General features: G+C 40.1%; 1 protein-coding gene across 1 annotated transcript in view; it reads left to right on the top strand.

The window, feature by feature from the left end:
- vegfc (vascular endothelial growth factor c) overlaps positions 1 to 20,557 on the top strand; it is a 102,839-nt gene that overhangs the window by 46,363 nt on the left and 35,919 nt on the right. Inside the window, exon 4 of the mRNA XM_085275834.1 lies at positions 8,240 to 8,379. Coding sequence (XP_085131960.1) covers positions 8,240 to 8,379 — 140 coding nt within the window. The remainder of the gene's footprint in view (positions 1 to 8,239; positions 8,380 to 20,557) is intronic.

Genomic DNA, 20,557 nt, shown 5'->3' with positions numbered 1-20,557 from the left:
TCTCAATCACACCACCACACAGTCCTGACCCACACATATAGTTCTTACACACACACTGGACTTTCTGGACATTGTTTTCACTTCATTACTTAAATCACGCTGCTGTTATTGTGTATATATTTATTTATATTTCTTCATACATTCTTATATAGTTCTATATTGTGTATTTTGTTGTACAGTTTTTTTATTTTCAACTTTAATTTATATATTTTATCTTATTCTCCCAGTTAAATTTACCCTTCATTCTAATTTGTGTTGTACAGTTATTTCATTTTTAACCTTAATTTATATTTTATTCCTTCCTAGTTAAATTTACCCTTTTTAATCTTTCATATTTATTTCCTATCTTATTCATAGCCTTTTCCTTTTTTGTTTTCTTTAGGTCACGAGCAGTTGTCCAAGCATTTCACTACATATCGTACTGTGTATGACTGTGTACGTGACAAATAAAATTTGAATTTGAAATTTGAAATTTGAAATTTGAATTTGAATTTGAATTTGAAATTAAAAGACACTCAGGACCAGATATGGGCAGCAACGGGTTACTGAGTTTTAGTCTGTAAAAAGTGACAAAACATTAGTGTCTGCTGTACACTCTGCGTGGGAATAAAACTTGTTTCCAAAGTGAAAAATTAAACTTCAAATCTGAGCGAGCACCCTGCACGCTGCCACGGGAATGTGACGTTCACAGAGAAACCCCCGGATCCCCCACTGACATGACCGCAAAGGGCAAACCTCCACCCACCGGCCCCACTCCTGCTAAACAGGTGACAATAGATTTAAGAGTGACAGGACTCAGTGCCGCTGAGTCTTTGATTTTATTTATTTTTTTGCTGTGTTTTACTTGCATCTATTTGAAAGAGTGAGTGTAAACAAAAAAACATTATTTTATTTTATATGCTGGAATATGCAGAACATAGGTTTAAATGTTAAACACATTTCTTCAAGTCAGAGACTGTTGCATATGAATTATTTTTTGCTTGATGCAATGTGCATAAAGTTAAAAGATTCAAATTAACATTTTTTTTTTAAAGAGGCTTTTTCATTTGATTCAGTTTTATATACTCAAATATGTAGAAAAAATAGAACTGGGTTGAAAGGTCTATTACTTTATTACCTATTCAGGTTTTGCATCATGCTTTTTAAAACTAACTAAGTAACTAGTTACTTTTGAAAATAAGAAATCAGCAATTAGTAACTAATTACTATTTTCAAGTAACTTGACCGACACTGCTCAGAACACAGACAGCTGTGACAGATAACAATGATGTTTCGCATGGAGAATGCACACAAGGAGCCGAGGCATGCAAGCAGTCGTTCGAGGCTGATGTCTCATATAACATGATAATGTTTCATTTGGAGTAAAGTAAATGTTACTGCTTGCTGCTGATCCAGGCCAGTGTTTCAAAAATGTGGAAGTTGTACAGATTAGATTATGTTGTCTTTAAACATTTCCTGAAGAGGCAGATCATGCAGTATGTAGTTCTCTAGCAGCTCGACAAGGAGCAGAGTGCAAAACATTAGAACACCATGAGGACATGCACAGCTAAGTACATGATGAGACTGTACAGGGTGGGCCATTTATATGGATACACCGTAATAACATGGGAATGGTTGGTGATATTAAAGTCCTGTTTGTGGCACATTAGTATATGTGAGTGGCAAACTCCTCAAGATGGGTGGTGACCATGGTGGCCATTTAGAAGTCGGCCATCTTGGATACAACTTTTGTTTTTTCAATAGGAAGAGGGCCATGTGACACATCACACTTATTGGTAATGTCACAAGAAAAACAATGGTACTTATGGTATTTATCATTCGAACTGATGTATTCAATCAACTTATTTAGGACTTCTGTTGTTCCTCCGTTGGGACTGAATTAATCACAACAAAAATTGGACTTTTGTATGATACTTAAATGTCCATTGATTAATTGCACTTTGCAAACTGAAAAAAGCATAGCATAAATATGTTTCTGATGTTGTAATTTTGAGGCGTTCCTTCCTTCAGATTCTAAGATTCTGAAAAGTCAAGAAGAGTTTTATATTTAAAAAATGTGCCAGAATTGCAAAAGTTTACCTGAACTTGTTTCTCCTTAACCATAGCAAAGTGGGTGCAGTGGGTTTGTATGCAGACATGGAAGGGCAAAAAACCCCAAATAAAACAGAGGGCTTGCAGCTGATCAAAAGTCACACAGTTTGTGTTAAAGCAGAGGCACCAAGTGGTTCATTGGATTTTCACTTACCTTGAAACAAAGAGTATATTCCCTCACCTTCTAATTGTCACATAGCTGTTTTTATGGACTCAGTTATGAATTGTAGGATGGCTTATTGTTTTAAGTTTTAAGTTTTAAGTCAGCTGTGTTATTCATTTCCTATTCATTACTGCTTGAATGAACGGGGGGTAGCATTCTGAGTCAGATGAACTGTTTTAGTGGATTCACTCAGCACAGGAAGTTAACTATTTAAGTTAACTATGTTAACTAAGTTAACTATGCCACAGAAGAATGTGAATGTAACTGTTGCTCACTGTATTTGGGTGTATATTGTATGCCATTTTTTTCATGCAACTTTTCATTAGTTTATTTTAAGCCCAGATGAATGAATAGTTGTCATAAATATGAAAGTAAATTGCTTCTCTGTTATCACTGCAAGTATGATAAATTTCATGTTGACATAAATCATTTATTCATTCTCTTCCGCTTTTACTTATCAGGGTCTGAGAGGTGGAGTGGGGTGGAGCCTATCCCAGCTGTCATAGGGCGAGAGGGAGGGGGGTACACCCTGAACAGGTCTAGCACATAGAAACAAATAACAGTTTGCACTCACATTCACATCTATGGGCAATTTAGAATCATCATTTAACCTAACCCCATTTTTTTTTAAAAATTGGGGTTAGGTTATATTGAAATAGATTTTTGGTTAAATTGATTAAACCAAAATTAATTTTATGTATATTATGGCTTTAACTATGGACATAAGGTCTGTTAATAAAGACTGATTGATGGATTGAATTGCATGTCTTTGGACTGTGGGAGAAAGCTAGAGTACCCAAAGAGAACCCACAAAAACACGAGGAAAACATGCAAACTCCACGCAGAAAGGCCACAGCCAGATGGTGGAGTCAAAGTCAGGACCTTGTTGCTCTGAGGCAACGGTGCTAACCACCGTGCCACGGTGCTGCCAGTGTGCTAAATTTAATGCTGTCATAAATCACTAGAAGATATTTCAAAGAATCCCTATGCTTCAAATAAGACTTGTTTTTTCAGAACCTGTAAACATAATTTGATTTAAAATGTGACACAGAATCTACACTGGCAGGTTTTTAAAACTCATTCAAGACATTACCACTAACCATATAGAGAAACTGTGTTGTAGTTTCTGATGCATCAGATATGAGCACACATACTTTAAAACACTTAACCCTAGATTATACTCAGACATGGACACGGACACCTGGGGATTCAGTGACCGAGTAGTCGTTCCTGTTAAACGTCTTTGATATCTGCTTGAGCTCCAGCACCTGCGAGCATGTGCAGCTGATGCATGGTACTGTAAATTGGCCATGAATGAGTCTGGGCAGTCAGAAAGAAACAGGCAAGGTCTTCAGGTCCACTGGACCCGTGGCTAGTGGAAGTGTGGAAATCATAGGTCCTGTGTACCCTCATTTCTCCTTCCTCCTCTCTGGGCTTGTGTGTGTGTGTGTGTGTGTGTGTGTGTGTGTGTGTGTGTGTGTGTGTGTGTGTGTGTGTGTGTGTGTGAGGAAGAGAGAGAGAGAAGGAGAAAGTAAAGCATTGTGAATTGACCCAGGTGTGACCCAGCAGTGCTGTTCCCGCACAAGGTTGCAAAATTGGAGCACCCAACACTGTCTGCACACACATTCCCACACGTTTCACCCTTTGTCTTGCAGGAATGAATATTGGGGACCTGACACTATAAATATCTCATTGTGGTTCCACACCTGATCAAGATGGCAAAGCGATTCTCTGTTCAGACTGCCTTACAGTTGCTATTGGAAGAGACAGAGGGTTTTGATGGCGATGCAGAGGAAAAAGTTTAAGAATGTGAGGATTGAAGAGGACGATGAGCATCGGCCAGCTCTAAAGTTTAGCAAGCTTCAAACCTCAGGACCAGCCTGCAAGCAGCCAGCCCCAAGACCAGCAGGGAGCAGCCAGCCCCAAGACCAGTGAGCAGACTGTCAGCAGCTTGCAAATAACACCGTATGGATGGTAAAAGATGGCAAAATTGAATGGTCTTCCTGCTTACGAAATGAACCAATGTGAACCAATGTGATTCGAATAATACCAGAACCTACACGCTGGGCAGTCATGCAAAAAACATCAAGTCTTCTTTTGACCTTTGCATGCAATACCCTATCAAGAAAATCATCCTGGATTGCACCAATTTAAAGGAAGCAGAGTTTTTGGAAAGACATGGAAAGTCTTGGACAAAACCGATTTGGATGCTCACTTTGGGGTTCTTATCCTTGCTGGTGTTTTCAGGTCCAAATGGGAGACCACAGAATCCCTGCAGGATGAAGAAACTGGCAGAGATCTTTTTTGGACCAGGATGTCTCTGAAAACTTTCAAAATAATTTCCAGGACCATCCGTTTTGATGACCATGATCATAGACCAGCTTGACGGCAGAGAGACAAGCTAGCTGCCATCAGGATGGTGTGGGGCAAATGAGCGGCCGGTCTCAACTGTTTTACAACCCTGGCCCCAATGTCATCATTGATGAGCAGCTGATGCCATTTCAGGGCTGCTGCCCAGTATATACCATCTAAGCCTGCCAAGCATGGTATAAAGATTTGGGCGCCTGTGATGCAGGTTCATCTTATGCATGTAACTTGCAGGTCTACACAGGGAAACGCAATGGAGGAGCCCCTGAAAAAAATCACCTTCTGACGCTGCCGGGTGCTGGGTGGTCCTTTCCAACTCGTACCAGGGTGGCTAGGCTCTAGCAGGGTTGACTGCCCATTGCCCCTGACTCTCTGGGATTCTCGCCCTTTGGCAGTGGGAAGCCCATCGGGGCCTCCCTCCTTCTTCTGCTGGAACGGGTGTGCGGTTGTCACCAGTGTTGGTCAAGTTACTTGAAAAAAGTAATCAGTAACTAATTACTGATTACTCCCCCAAAAAAGTAATCCCGTTACTTTACTGATTACTTATTTTCAAAAGTAATTAATTACTTCGTTACTTAGTTACTTAGTTACTTTTTAAAAACACGATTTACAACCTGAAGAGGTGATAAAGTGATAGATCTTTCAGCCCAATTCTACTTTTTCTACATAATCCATCATACAAAATGTAATCAAATGGAAAAGTCTCTTTTTTTAACTTGTTTTATCAGTTTTAATCTTTTAACTTTATGCATCAAGCAAAACATTTAATTATATGCAACATTCTCTGACTTGAATAAATTAGTTTAACATTTAAACCTATTTTCTACACATTCCAGCACATAAAATAAAATATTTTTTGTGTTTTCACTCACTCTTTCAAACAGATGCAAGTAAAACACAGCAGAAAATAAATAAAGTCAAAGACTCAGCGGTCCTTTTGCTCTATTTTCACCTGTAAAGCAGGAGCAGGGTAGGCGGAGGGTTACCCTGGTGCAGGTGTGCTGCGGTCAGTTGAAGAATCCGCGCGAGTGTCTCTGTGAGTTTCCCATCACGTCGTAGCTACTCGGTGCTTGCTCGGAAGTTTAGGGGTTTTTTTTCGCTGTAAAAAGAAGTTTTCTTCCCACGCACGATGGACGCTAATGTTTTTGTCACTTTTTATGGAATCAAACTCAAAGTAAGGTCAATACTTCCACACTTTAAACGCTGCACGCTCATACTCTCTCCCGCACTCGATATATTATCCATTGTTGATCTGCACACAGCTGCTGTCACCAACGTCGCACTTGCTTACGTCACTGTCATGAGACATTCTCGCAAAAAAAATCACGGTTTTAGTAACGCAGTAACGCAGCGTTCCTACGGGAAAGTAACGGTAATCTAATTACTGATTTTGCAATAGTAATCCCTTACTTTACTCGTTACTTGAAAAAAGTAATCAGATTACAGTAACGCGTTACAAGTAACGCGTTACTGCCCATCTCTGGTTGTCACCAAGATGTGTGGCCTTGAGTCTTCAGTACTCTTGGAGGCTGCGGATGGTGCAGTTGTCCTGGTTCCATGTCTGTCTGCCTCTGGCTTCCGGGGGGCATTGTTGAGGCTTCCCACCCTTGTTATTAAGTACATTTGTGACAAAGACAGGCATTCTAACACAAACTCTCTCCCACTCACACTACAACAAGACTCTTGATTTATGTATCTGTGTATTTTCTAATTTCTGTGGTCCTGGTGCTCTATCTTTCTTTGCTTTCTTTTCTTACAGGACCAGTTGGCAATATATTGTGTATTTCTATTTGCACTCTATCATTTTATTGTACCCCTACCCCTCTTTTCCCCTCCTTCTCCTGCCTTAGACATCATCAGATATATATATATATATATATATATATACATTATACTATATATAATGTAATAACTGAAATAACACAAATTCAGATTCCTTGCTTACATTGTCAGAGTCTGCAATCAAAAATACTTTTTTGTGATTAAAGATGTATAAAAAATTCTATAATAATGCAAATGCTTTGTTAAACCTTTGAACTAAAGCTGAAATTCTGCACTTGTTTGCAGAATCTGCACATCTTTGATTGGATTAAAATCCACTGTTTTGATACAAAAGGCACAATTTAATAAAAAATGTCATTGTTCAAAAGCTGAGAGAACAAAATGCTTCCTTTACAGAAAACATTTTTTTGCTCTTTTTTGCTCTCTTGTAAAAAATTAAGAAGCCATTCCCGCTGTACAAATTGTGGCTGTGGAATTGGTATCTTAAAATTGTCCACTACGCCCTTCTCCACACATTGAGCTTTCATACTGCATAATCAGAGCAAATCTTATTTTAAAATGCCAGTATAATTTGCACTTGGCCCCTCTTTCAGCCAGTGAAAACTAACATCTTATTGCTGTTGTCTTCTCTCGGTCAAATTGCAACTTTGTGCATTGACCAGGCAAAAGATGTTATACAGATACTTCACTGTATTCACTGAATCATATTTTTTTTAAATTTTTTTTTACAACACTACAACTGGCAGTGTAGAAAAGTACTTACTGGTAACTGGGTATGCTGTACCAGAATGCTCACCAGATTGACTGTTTAGCAAAGTAAAGCTGGCTAAACTGCCTCACTCAGAATCACACAATGCCACAATGAAAGGAAGTTTAGAGGAGATTGGGGATAAGGTGATGCAAATGCAGTACCAGTCAAAGTTTGGACAGTTCTACTCATTTGTACTCTGTGATTTGATACATGATATATATGATATACTACTATATACTGAGAAAAAAGTGATCCAAACCAAAGTACTGGTAATGAATTGAAGCCAAATTTTTTTTGGTGATCTTTGTAGAAGCAGTAGAAGCACTGCTATAGGGAAATCCAAAGTGGCCAACCGCAGGTGTTACAGTCTAAATGTAATGTTCTTGATCTCTCTTGGCTGACTGAAATGTGTTTGTCTTACAGTGCCCAATGTGCTCAGCATTAATGCACTTGAAATCTGAGGTGTATGAAAAAAGAATTCAGTTAACTGTTATCTGCAACCTACTAGGATCTAGCTGTGATATTTTACACACTGAACCTTTGATGTGCAAGTTTAAGTGTGATGGAGCAGCTGAACAGACTATATTTGGGAGTGAAGGATGACACTGATTGACATTTGACTGGGTGGTAAATCCATTTGAGGGTTACCTACGCCACTGGAGCCTTGAATGTTCACTAGCTACCAAGTGATGTCTGGCAAGCAAATTATTTTATAAGTGTATGGGGCTTTAGACTTTTTCTCTTTCTTTTAATTCATTTTCAAAACACATAAACCATATGTAACACGGGCTAGTTATTCTCTAGTTATATTGTGATCCCCAAACTAGTAAAAGAAAAATAAAGCTAATAGGTTTTAGGCCTTAGACTATGTTTCCATTCCTGAATAGTTGTTTAGAGAAGGCCCTTATCTTCTCAGTGAGTATAGACCATTACCATAGTAGCTATTTCACATTGTAATGTACCATTGTATTGACTTTTTTGAGATACTCTCCTTGACAAATTGATAGGATGTGCATTGCTATTTTTACAGTGCATATCAATATACATTCTTTTAATTCACGTTGCTTCTTTACAACTCTTTGCAGCTGTTTGAGATCAGAGTGCCAATCACCCAAGGGACGAAACCAGTGACCATCAGTGTAGCCAACCACACCCAGTGCAGCTGTCTGTCCAAACTGGATATCTACAAGCAAGTTCACAGCATCATCAGAAGAGCATTGCCTGAGTAAGTCTCTGTCAATGTACATACACAGATTAGCTGTATGTGCTAATTATCACAAGATCTGACTTAATAACCCGGCGCACGCGCATATGTGTGTGTGTGTGTTTGTGTGTGAAAAGGAATAAAACAGCCTTTGCTTTTCCAGTGGTGGTTTCATTCTATTATGACGATGGTTGGTTCCTGGACTGTGTGTATCTACAGCAGGTGTTGCAATTCAACACATTGCAAATTTTTCAATTCAATTCAATTCAACTTTATTTATATAGCGCCAAATCACAACAAAAGGCGCCTCAAGGAGCTTCATAGGTACAGAGAAAAACTCAACAATCATATGACCCCTTATGAGCAAGCACTTTGGCGACAGTGGGAAGGAAAAACTCCTATATAACAGGAAGAAACCTCCGGCAGAACCAGGCTCAGGGAGGGGCGGGGCCATCTGCTGCGACCGGTTGGGGTGAGAGAAGGAAAACAGGATGAAAGACATGCTGTGGAAGAGAAACAGAGGTTAATAACAGATATGATTCAATGCAGAGAGGTCTATTAACACATACTGAGTGAGAAAGGTGACGGGAAAGGAAAAACTCAATGCATCATGGGAATCTCCGGCAGCCTACGTCTATTGCAGCATAACTAAGGGAGGATTCAGGGTCACCTGGTCCAGCCCTAACTATATAGAATAGAATTAGAATAGAATTCAACTTTATTGTCATTGCACAGGTACAGGGCAACGAAATGCAGTTTGAATCCATCCAGAAGTGCTTTAGTGATATAGATATATTACAATATATATTAGCAATAGTATAGATATGTAATTATATTACAGAATGGGTCTATTATGGTATGTTATAATGTACACGGTATGAAGTATGTTGTGAATATTCTATAACTATAGGTATGTACAGGCTGTAGTGAGTACAAGCTATGAACAGGATATAAATATGAAAAACTATACAGAATATGAAATAAATAACTTTACAGAAATCTGAGATATACAGTTATACAGAAATGGGAACTATGCAAGTTGTAAACAGTTGTAGGGTTAAAAATTATCGTATGTACAGAATGATTATTTACACAGAGCTATACAGTAGTGCAGTTAAGATAAGTGAGATATGTGGATAATTTCTACAGAGGCTATATAAAGTGCTATATGCTTTAGCAAAAAGGAAAGTTTTAAGCCTAATCTTGAAAGTAGAGATAGTGTCTGTCTCCCGAATCCAAACTGGAAGCTGGTTCCACAGAAGAGGGGCCTGAAAACTGAAGGCTCTGCCTCCCATTCTACTTTTAAATACTCTAGGAACAACAAGTAGGCCTGCAGAGCGAGAGCGAAGTGCTCTAATAGGGTGATATGGTACTACAAGGTCATTAAGATAAGATGGGGCCTGATTATTTAAGACCTTTAACCTTTTCTAGGTTAACTATGGCATTTGTATGTTCCTGTGCTTATACCTGCATGATACATGCTGGGATTTATGACCAGCTGACCCTTGGAATTCTCTTAGCAAGTTCTTCTTGCCAGTTTGTGTCCTCTGAAAACACTGCTGTTATAGAATGGAATAAAATGGCAAATAATTTAACACAAATCCGCATATTTACAGTGACAAATGTTTTTTACTTTGTTCAGCCAAGTGTGATCTACTTAGGTGCAGACAAAGTGGCTTACGCTGTGGAGCATTACCTGAAACAGAGGTGTACTTTTCATATTGGAAACGATTGACGGTGAGAACTAAGATTTCTTCCATCAATCCATCCATCTATTTTCTGCTGCTTATCCAGGGCTGGGTCGTGGGGGCAGCAGCCTAAGCAAGGACCTCCCTCTCCCCAGACACCTCCAGGCATTCCCAGGCCAGCTGAGAAAGGTAATCTCTTCAGCGTGTCGTGGGTCTGTCCCATGGCCTCCTTTGGTGGGGCATGCCCGAAGCACCTCATCCAGGAGGGATTCTAGTCAGATCCCTGAACCACCTTGACTGGCACCTTTCCATGTGTAGGAGTTGTGAATTTGCTCTAAACCACTCTTGGATGGCTGAATTCCTCACCTTCTTTAAGGGAGAGCCACCCTTCGGAGATAGCTTATTAACCACCGCTTGTATCCAGGATCTCATTTATTGTGTTCACCAGATCTCAGTACTCAGATCTTGTGATAATAAGCTAGGCTAGGGTAGGGTTTTGCTTTTTTACACTCATCTCTTCCCTTAATTACAATAACCTGATGCAATGTCCTCATCACTGCAGCCGTAGCCCCAATTCACCTGTCAATCTCCTCTTCCTTTCTCCCCTTAATCAGTGCGAGCTGGAGGCCACCAGCTGATGAACCCAGCAGAACCACATTATCTGCAAAATTAAAGACAATATTCTGAAGCCACTTGGCCATCAACCTGGATATGCCTAGAAATTCTCTATGAACAGAACTGGTGTCAAAGCGCAGCCCTCACTCGGTCCAACACCCACCAGAAATGAGTTATTGCTGACAATGTGGACCAAGCTCCTGCAACAATTACAGAGCTCAAATGGCTAATAGCAACAGGCCAGACACCCCATGCTTCCCATGCTCCTCCCACAGGATACTCCATGGGACCAAATTGAGTGCCTTCTCCAAATCAACAAAACACATGTAGAGTGGTTGGGCAAATTCACACACAGTCTTATATATCCTTGAGAGGATAAAGAACTAATCAAATGTTCAGCAACCAGAGAACAAAATTCGCATTGTTCCCCCTTTATTTGAGGTTCGAAAGATGGATTAACATTCCTCTACAGTACCCTGCCATAGACCGTCCCAGGGAGGCTGAAGAGTATAATTTCCCTGTAGTTAACCCTCCGATACCCCATCCTAAAGATGGTGACCACCACAGCAGTCTGATAATCCAGAGGAACCACTCCAGAGTGCCACATGATGGAGTAGAGTTGCGTCAACCAAGACAACCCTGCAACATTCTGGGCCTTCAGAAACTGTATTGACAGAAACCTCATTCACCCCAGAAACCCAAACACCAATGAGTTGTTTAACTGCCTCAATGATTTTGCCCTAGTGATGGGCAAGTCTTCCCCCTCATCCCCATACTCCCTTCCACCGCCCGACTGTCTTGTCAGTTGAAGTCAGCAACATCCCACCTACACTATACAGTTTACCTCCTCACGTCAGACTCTCCAAAAGCCTAGAAACTTTTAAAACCGCTCTTAAAACTCACCTCTTTTCATTGGCTTTTAGAAAGGTTTAATTTATTTGTTTTATATATTTTTATTTTATTTTTATCAGCGAGGTGTTATTACGAAATTGTGTTCTATTGTATTTTTATCTGTATTTACTGTACAGCACTTTGGTCAGCCTTGGTTGTTTTTAAATGTGCTCTATAAATAAACTTGACTTGACTTGACTTGACTATACACCATGTGAGTAGAACACTTCTTTCCCATCCTGAGTCTCCTGATGGTTTGCCCAAAATTGTTTTGAGGCAGGCTGAAAGTCTTTTTCCTTGTCTCACCAAACTCCTCCCTCACCTGGGGTTTGGTTAAACTATTACTTTAGCTGCATTCCGCTTGGCCTGCTGGTCCACATCTCATTTAGGAATTACCACCACGACAGGCACCAACCACCTTGTAGCCCCAACTCCTTCGCAGCAGCCTCAAACAGAGGTGCAGAACATAGTTCATTTGGACTCAATGTCCCCAGCCTCCCTCAAAATCATTTTAAAGTTCTCCTAGAGAACATTATATCAGAATTTTTTATTTAATGTTCATTACATGTTGTTATTTGTTTACATATTATATTATATAATAAATTGGCTAAATGCACACATATAAGCCAAAATTATGACCACTAAAAGGTGGGGTAAGTTACTTGTGCAGTCTGCATATGTCCAGTCACATGCAAACTATCATTGTTCACTGAACAAACTGCTCTCCCTCATGGACAATTCATCTCAACCACTCCATTCAACACTACTGAGCCATCAGAAATCCTTCCCACTTGTGATTTAACCCTGCTACTAAAAAGAACACCTCAGGAAATCATTCCCACCATTCTCTGTAAAGCTGTAACATAATTCTTCTTTCTGTGACAGGCATGCCACAGAAACGTATGCCCGACAGAACACGCCTGTTAGGCAAATGTTTTCACACATACTTTTTCATACATGTAATAATAATAATAATAATGTATACTTTATTAATCCCCATGGGGAAATTACTTGTTTTTCTCTGCATTTGACCCATTCACTCAGTGAAGCAGTGGGCAGCCACTAAGCAGGAACCCAGGGTGCAGTATGTAGGGACGGTACCTTGCTCAGGGGTCCCTCAGGGTAGCCGTTCAGTGGATTCGAACCCCCGACTTTCCAATCATGGGGCGACCACTCTACCTACTGAGGTATCCCTGCCCCCACGTATTTCTGCATTATACCCTTTTGCAGTTGTTTCTTCTTTATGGTATACATATTATGTGTTAATGCAATTTGCACTGCTCGGTTGCACTCCTACCTTTTACTCATCACTCAGGAAAAAATTGTCATAGTATAAGGCCTATAGCACTTGGAATGTGGCGTTTATTTATTGTACACTGTACCATTTTTATTCTTTATCATGCTACGGTAACAGAAAAATGTATCTATGATTGTCATGTGTATGTTTTTTAAAAGACAGTCACTTCTAGTCATAGAAGTGACTAGATGACAGAAACCAGCATGACAATTTACCTGCTAGGAAGCCTTTGGACAAAAGTTTGCCCCACTGACTACCTCCTGCCTCAAAATATGAACTCTAGCCTCTTGAATTCCATATCCTGCAACCACATTTCCTGTGCTAAAACAATACTTACAAATTTGTTTATTTAGAAGGAATAAATAGTATTCAATTCAATTCAATTCAATTCAATTCAATTTTATTTATATAGCGCCAAATCACAACAAAAGTCGCCTCAAGGCGCTTCATAGATACAGAGAAAAACCCAACAATCATATGACCCCCTATGAGCAAGCACTTTGGCGACAGTGGGAAGGAAAAACTCCCTTTTAACAGGAAGAAACCTCCGGCAGAACCAGGCTCAGGGAGGGGCGGCCATCTGCTGCGACCGGTTGGGGTGAGAGAAGGAAGACAGGATAAAGACATGCTGTGGAAGAGAGACAGAGGTTAATAACAGATATGATTCAATGCAGAGAGGTCTATTAATACATAGTGAGTGAGAAAGGTGACTGGAAAGGAAAAACTCAATGCATCATGGGAATCCCCCGGCAGCCTACATCTATTGCAGCATAACAAAGGGAGGATTCAGGGTCACCTGGTCCAGCCCTAACTATATGCTTTAGAAAAAAGGAAAGTTTTAAGCCTAATATTAAAATTAGAGATAGTGTCTGTCTCCCGAATCCAAACTGGAAGCTGGTTCCACAGAAGAGGGGCCTGAAAACTGAAGGCTCTCCCTCCCATTCTACTTTTAAATACTCTAGGAACAACAAGTAGGCCTGCAGAGCGAGAGCGGAGCGCTCTAATAGGGTGATATGGTACTACAAGGTCATTAAGATAAGATGGGGCCTGATTATTTAAGACCTTGTATGTGAGGAGCAGGATTTTGAATTCAATTCTGGATTTAACAGGAAGCCAATGAAGGGAAGCCAAAACAGGAGAAATATGCTCTCTCTTTCTAGTCCCTGTCAGGACTCTTGCTGCAGCATTTTGGATTAGCTGAAGGCTTTTCAGTGAGTTTTTTGGACATCCTGATAATAATGAATTACAGTAGTCCAGCCTGGAAGTAATAAATGCATGAACTAGTTTTTCAGCGTCACTCTGAGACAGGATATTTCTAATTTTAGAGATGTTGCGCAAATGGAAGAAAGCAGTCTTACATATTTGTTTAATATGTGCGTTGAAGGACATGTCCTGGTCAAAAATGACTCCAAGGTTCCTCACAGCGTTACTGGAGGCCAAGGTAATGCCATCCAGAGTAAGAATCTGATTAGATACCATATTTCTAAGATTTTCAGGGCCGAGTACAATAACCTCAGTTTTATCTGAATTAAGAAGCAGAAAGTTAGCGGCCATCCAGGTCTTTATGTCTTTAAGACATTCCTGCAGTTTAACTAATTGGTGTGTGTTATCTGGCTTCATGGACAGATAGAGCTGGGTGTCATCTGCATAGCAGTGAAAATGTATGCTATGTCTTCTAATGATGCTGCCTAAGGGAAGCATGTATAATGTAAACAGAATTGGTCCTAGCACTGAACCCTGTGGAACTCCATAATTAACCTCAGTGTGTGAAGAGGACTCTCCATTTACATGCACGAATTGGAGTCTATTAGATAGATATGATACAAACCACTGCAGCGCAGTACTTGTAATACCTACAGCATGTTCTAATCGCTCTAATAGGATATTATGAAGTAATAGTAATTGTGTTAATGCCAGAATCTAAGACAATGAACCACCACAACAGAGGCTCTAATGTGCTACATGTAATGTGCAAAAATCTCAATGTATTTGCACCCATTCAAACAGCCCAAACAGTGGAGATTGGTGGACTGTTTCTTTTACAACCCCATAAAAACAAGATCACTCTCATAATCAGGAGAAAGAATCAGAATCAGAATACTTTATTAATCCCGAAGGAAATTAGGGGTATATTTTCAGACAAAACCTAAGCCATTGTTTATCTCTATCTAAAGACCAAAAGATAGTGTAGGATCAGTTTTTGGTACATTCCATGGTCATTTCACCTGTGTCTTTCTTCATCCGTTTGAATCTGTATTTTTACTTTGTCACATGACAAAGCCGAAAGAGAGATTGGCTCAAGACAGCCAACCGGAAAGCTTGGCTTATAAAAAATATTGCTAAGCTCCATGATCCACCATTGCTGTAAAAACAATGGTCCATTGGCGTAAAAAAATTTGATGAACTTTCAGCAGCTCTGGCTTAGAAATAAAGAAATGCCATTTCCTTAAATCCATTTGATTCCAAATTACAATGCAGAAATGAGAGAAAATCACCCAATTGCATTAACATAGCCTTACGAGGCTTTTTAAAATATGAGCTGGTAAATGACTATCTTGACTGTTTCTTTGTCTTGCCTGATTCTTGTTATAATGTGCTTATTTTTGTTGAAAAAAAAATAAGAAAAGACACTCAGTAAAGCCGCTACTCCTCAATGTCAAACAGGAGCCAGTAGAGGTGGTTTAGGCATTTGAGACCTCCTGGAGACCTCCTGAGTAGTGATGATAAATTCGATTCTTTTTACTGAAACAAGTTTGAATAAGTCACTCACCAAAATGAATCGTGTTTTTTGAGTCACTTGAGTCACTGAGTCAGTTGCCCAGAGAGTGCAAAAAATTTACATTTTCACTCAAACTTAATTTGGTTCTCTTTTCATGTATATCCTACTGCTAAGATGATTGAAAAAGAAAAACAACTATTTTTATAGAGCAAAAAAGAGCAAAAAAATTTAGATTTCTACAGGGAAAATGTATTTTATTTATTTTTATTTTTATTTTATTAGTATTTTCCTCAAATGTGTCAAATATATATTTTCTCATCTAAATGTCCACTGAGCTGTGAGCCAGGGGGTGGTAATGCACCTTAACAACCAAGAAGAAGAAGCTGTGAGCAAAGGAGGGGGTGGGGGGGGAGTGAGTGAGAGATTTGCTTATGCTACGATTCAGCACAGGAAAGGAGGGGGTGGGTGAGTGAGTGAGTGAGTGAGTGAGTGATTCGTTCATTCTACGATTCAGCACAGGAAAGGGGGGGGGGGGTGAGTGAGTGAGTGACTGAGTGATTCTTTCATGCTACGATTCAGCACAGCAAGGGAAGGGGGTGAGTGAGTGAGGGATTCGCTTATGCTACGATTCAGCACAGGAAAGGAGGGGGTGAGTAACTCAAATGTGCTGTTAGCAGAGCGATGCTACTGTGAACTGAGGAGCTAATTCAAATTCAAATTCAAATTTTATTTGTCACACACACACAACCATACACAGTATGACATGGGGGTGAAATGCTTGTAGCTGTACAATGCCCGACCATTAAATGACAGAAGAAAAGTTCTACAATATTTACAATTTACTACAAAAATTTACAAATTAACTTAGGAATTTACAGTAAAGAATGTGCAAATAGCAGAAGAGATTATAAAGATAAGGATTATAAATTATAGGAATTATAGGATTATAGGAAATGTGTGGTGGTGCGTGTGGTGACGTGTGTGAGAGTCCAGTCTTATAGTGACGTGTTTGGGAGAGTCCAGTCCTACACCTGGTTCAGGCCCCGAATAGCCTGGGGGAAGAAGCTCCTCCTCATTCTCTCTGTTTTGGCCTTAAGGGAGCGGAAGCGCTTCCCAGACCTCAACAGTGAGAAGAGTCCATTGTTGGGATGGGAGAGGTCCATCATAATCTTCCTAGCTTTGGACTTGCACCGCTTGGTGTAGATGGACAGCAGGTCAGGGAGCTCTGATTGAATGATGCGTTCTGCCGAGCGCACCACCCTTTGCAGATCTCGTCTATCCTGCTATTGTCTTGATGTGAACTTTCTACTCAGGGTTTTTTCTTCCAGTTCAGAGCAGAAATGTTTCTGTTAAGAAACTGGCTGTTGTTTTTTTCCGCACAATTTTAATTACAAGCTAGATATATTTCTACTATTGAAATTAGTTTGCTAACAGCAACAGGGATGAGTCAGTGAATGAGTCATTTGGGCTTGTGAATCATGATTCACGAGTCAGTAAAGTGATTCTCGAGTATTGAATGATATGATTCGCATATCACTACTCCTGAGCACCTAGTAGGTGAAGTGTTTCAGATATGCTCTGGAGGAGGAGGAGACCCAGGAAAGAGGGATTAAATCTCTTGGCTGGCTTGGGAGTGCCTCAGTATCCCTCCAGAACAACTGCAGGCGTGGCAAAGGTCTAGGTACCTCTATCCCAACCCAAGCCTGGATTGGGTGGATGGATAGATGAATGGAGGGCACAGTTTTTCTAATATTTGCTCTAATGGTCTGAAAACTTGTTCTTCTTTCACTTTAACTTTAATGTTTCTTTTTCTTTCTTTTTTCCTTCAATTTTTTGAATTAGAATGATTATTGTTCACTTATATTTATGAGGTCATAGGAACAGAACTGGCTTGCGTACACATTTTGTGATGGCCAACAGTTTTCCTGGGACTTGTGAGAATTAAATCGAAATAGGAAATGGAAGAAGCCCTCTTCAGGTGTGTGTCTGCTTGAAATACACTAATACACTACAAATTGGAGAGTAATGACTTGCTCAGATATGGAAGGCGAAGTTATATGTCTCCTATACCTCAAGACTAGATTTAAATTCGGGAAAGTAAGACAGTTAAGATTATGTTTGTAGGTAAAAAGTAGTAAGTGTATAATATGATGATCTGCCCAAAGATCTACTAACAAAATATAAATCACGTATATTTAGACTTCAAACCCATTAACCAACTTTTTACATTTAGTCCATAAATATTTGAACAGTAGATGGTGAATTTGTTTTCATGTCTGGAGGTTGTTGTAACTCTTCTGTACAAATATGGAGACACATATATGTGGACAAACGCAGACAGTGAAGTTAAACAGGTTATAGCTGCAAAAACTCATGCATCAACATGAAGCACACAGATATGTTTCACATTAGGTGAAGTCCCCTCTGCTCACGCCAGAAAGCTATCTCTCTCTTTCTATCACTCTCTTAAACTTTTCCTTTCCCTTTCCACTTCATCCTCTAATACTTTGTATGTGTGCTTGTGCATCCAAACCACTGCAGCTCTAATTCAATTCAATTCAATTCAATTCAATTTTATTTATATAGCGCCAAATCACAACAAAAGTCGCCTCAAGGCGCTTCATAGATACAGAGAAAAACCCAACAATCATATGACCCCCTATGAGCAAGCACTTTGGCGACAGTGGGAAGGAAAAACTCCCTTTTAACAGGAAGAAACCTCCAGCAGAACCAGGCTCAGGGAGGGGCGGCCATCTGCTGCGACCGGTTGGGGTCGCAGCAGATAATTGAAACCATGTTGGGTCTTTTTTCACTGCCAGACGCTTTCACGACTTCAAACAATTTCCCTGTCTGCAAACACACTGTTGTCCATCTCTGTGTCTAAGTCAATGGTTCCCCTAAATATGGCATTTCAGATCAACAATTTTTACATTCAGGTGGTTTATAATTGATCATGTGTGTTTCTATGTACAATGTTTTCAAGGGTAATATATTTTTTTGTTGGCATTTTCTAAAAATCCAAACTAGGTATCTGATTTCCAGAGTAATTCACAGTTCAGTTTATTTTCAGTTACATAAATATTAAAAGATTAATAACAATATTTAGTTACTTATAACATAATGGCTTACAAGTGTTCTACATTATATGTAGGAGTAGCATCATTATAAATTGATACCTTCCCTTACAGCCAGAAAAGGGTTTTGCCACCAGTCTTAACGCCTCTGCATCTGTTTGCCATTTAGTCTCTTATTATACAATAATTTACAACCCCAATCCCAAAGAAATTGGGATGCTGTGTTAAAATGTAAATAAAAACAGAATGCATAGAGTTCTGAATGTCACGAACAAATGTTTTATTCACAATAGAACACAGAAAACATATCCAACAGTCAAACTGAGAAGAAGTACAATTTATTTTAATTATTATTTTGAATTTGATGAAATACTGTGATACAGGGTAATGTTTATTACTGTGGTATTGCAAACAAATGCAGAACCCAGGCAAAAAAATTAGGCACACGAATCAGTTAAAGACTTTATTCAATCATGATATGTTTACAAACAATGATACAAATGTTTACAGAGATGAACAAACAAACAAAAACTCATGAATGAGCCTTTACTTAGGCAAGAGTCAGAGATTGACTTAACACAAGGATTACATTAACTAGAACGAGAGAAAATGGAAACTGGCAGTGAGAAGCTGGGCAAGATCTGGGAGGGAGGAGAGGGAGGTGAGTTTAGCAACATTTTCCACAGGCTTCCTGTGAGAGCAGGAAGGCTGTGTGGAGTGGCTCCTAACTAAACATACAGTTTAGTTGGGATGCCAGGCAACAGGAGATAAATGGCATCCAGCAGAGGTTGGTGAATGCACATGGAAATAGTTTCTGAGGCAGGCAGGGTTAACACTGGAGACAAAAAAAGGTATGGTATCACACGGGAACAAGTAGCAAGGAAAGAGCAAACAAACTGGCCTGTTTACCACACAAGGTGAGCTGATAATCTGGTGGAGTCTGGATTGGCAGGGGAATAATGTGAGATCAGTCCTAGCAAGACTGGAGACAGAGCAATACTGGAAGAGCATATGGGACAAGGATGCAATCCATAACAACAGTGTTCAGTGGCTAGTGGTTCTGAGAGCTGACTACAGCAACCTCCCTGAACAGGATTCAGTAACCATCACAGTGGCAGACTGTGCCAAATGGAACAGCTGCTAGTAGATGAGACACACCTGGAATAGCTAACTGAAGGCCAGACAGTCCTAATACCCAAGGATCCCATCCCACTAGCAGCCAATAACCTGCCTCAGTACCACATGATCAGGCATCATAGCAGCTAAGATGAACAGGGACATGGCTCAATACATGAGCAGGCCACAGAAAGGAACTGGCAGGAACACCAGAAGGGGCCACCAGCTCCCGGTAGACAGAGCAGTCGCCTAAGACTGCAAGACCAGGCTCACCAACCTGTGCATCACCTGGATTGACTAGAAGAAGGCCTATGGCTCAATGCCCCACCCATGGATCCTGGAATGCCTAGAACTACACAAGATCAACAGGACGTTAAGAACCTTACTCAAGAACTCAATAGGGATGTGGCGAACAACACTCAAGGCCAACTTCAAGCCAACTGCACAAGTCACCATCAAGTGCTGGATTTACCAAGGAGGTGTTCTGTCCGTACTGCTGTTCTGCATAGGGATGAACCCCCTTAAGTGAGATCATTGACAAGACTGGCTACAGATACCGACTATGGAATTGAGCATGCGTCAGCCACCTCCTGTACATGGATGGCCTCAAACTTTATGCCAGTCGTGGATGAGACATTGATTCACTGATTCAAACCACTAGGATCTATAGCAATGACATTGGAATGTCATTCAGACTGTTGAAGTGTAGTCGACTGGTAACAAAGAGAGGGAAAGTAGAACTTAGGGGATTGTACGACTTCGGGGACAGCTACAAGTACCTGGGAATCCCACAGGAAAA

This window comes from Mchenga conophoros, linkage group LG6, assembly GCF_057382185.1.
Source record: "Mchenga conophoros isolate Kocher_MC1m ecotype Shallow Benthic linkage group LG6, M_conophoros_male_GT1.1, whole genome shotgun sequence".
Classification (NCBI taxonomy): Eukaryota; Metazoa; Chordata; class Actinopteri; order Cichliformes; family Cichlidae; genus Mchenga; species Mchenga conophoros.
This window is presented reverse-complemented; position numbering and strand designations above follow the sequence as displayed.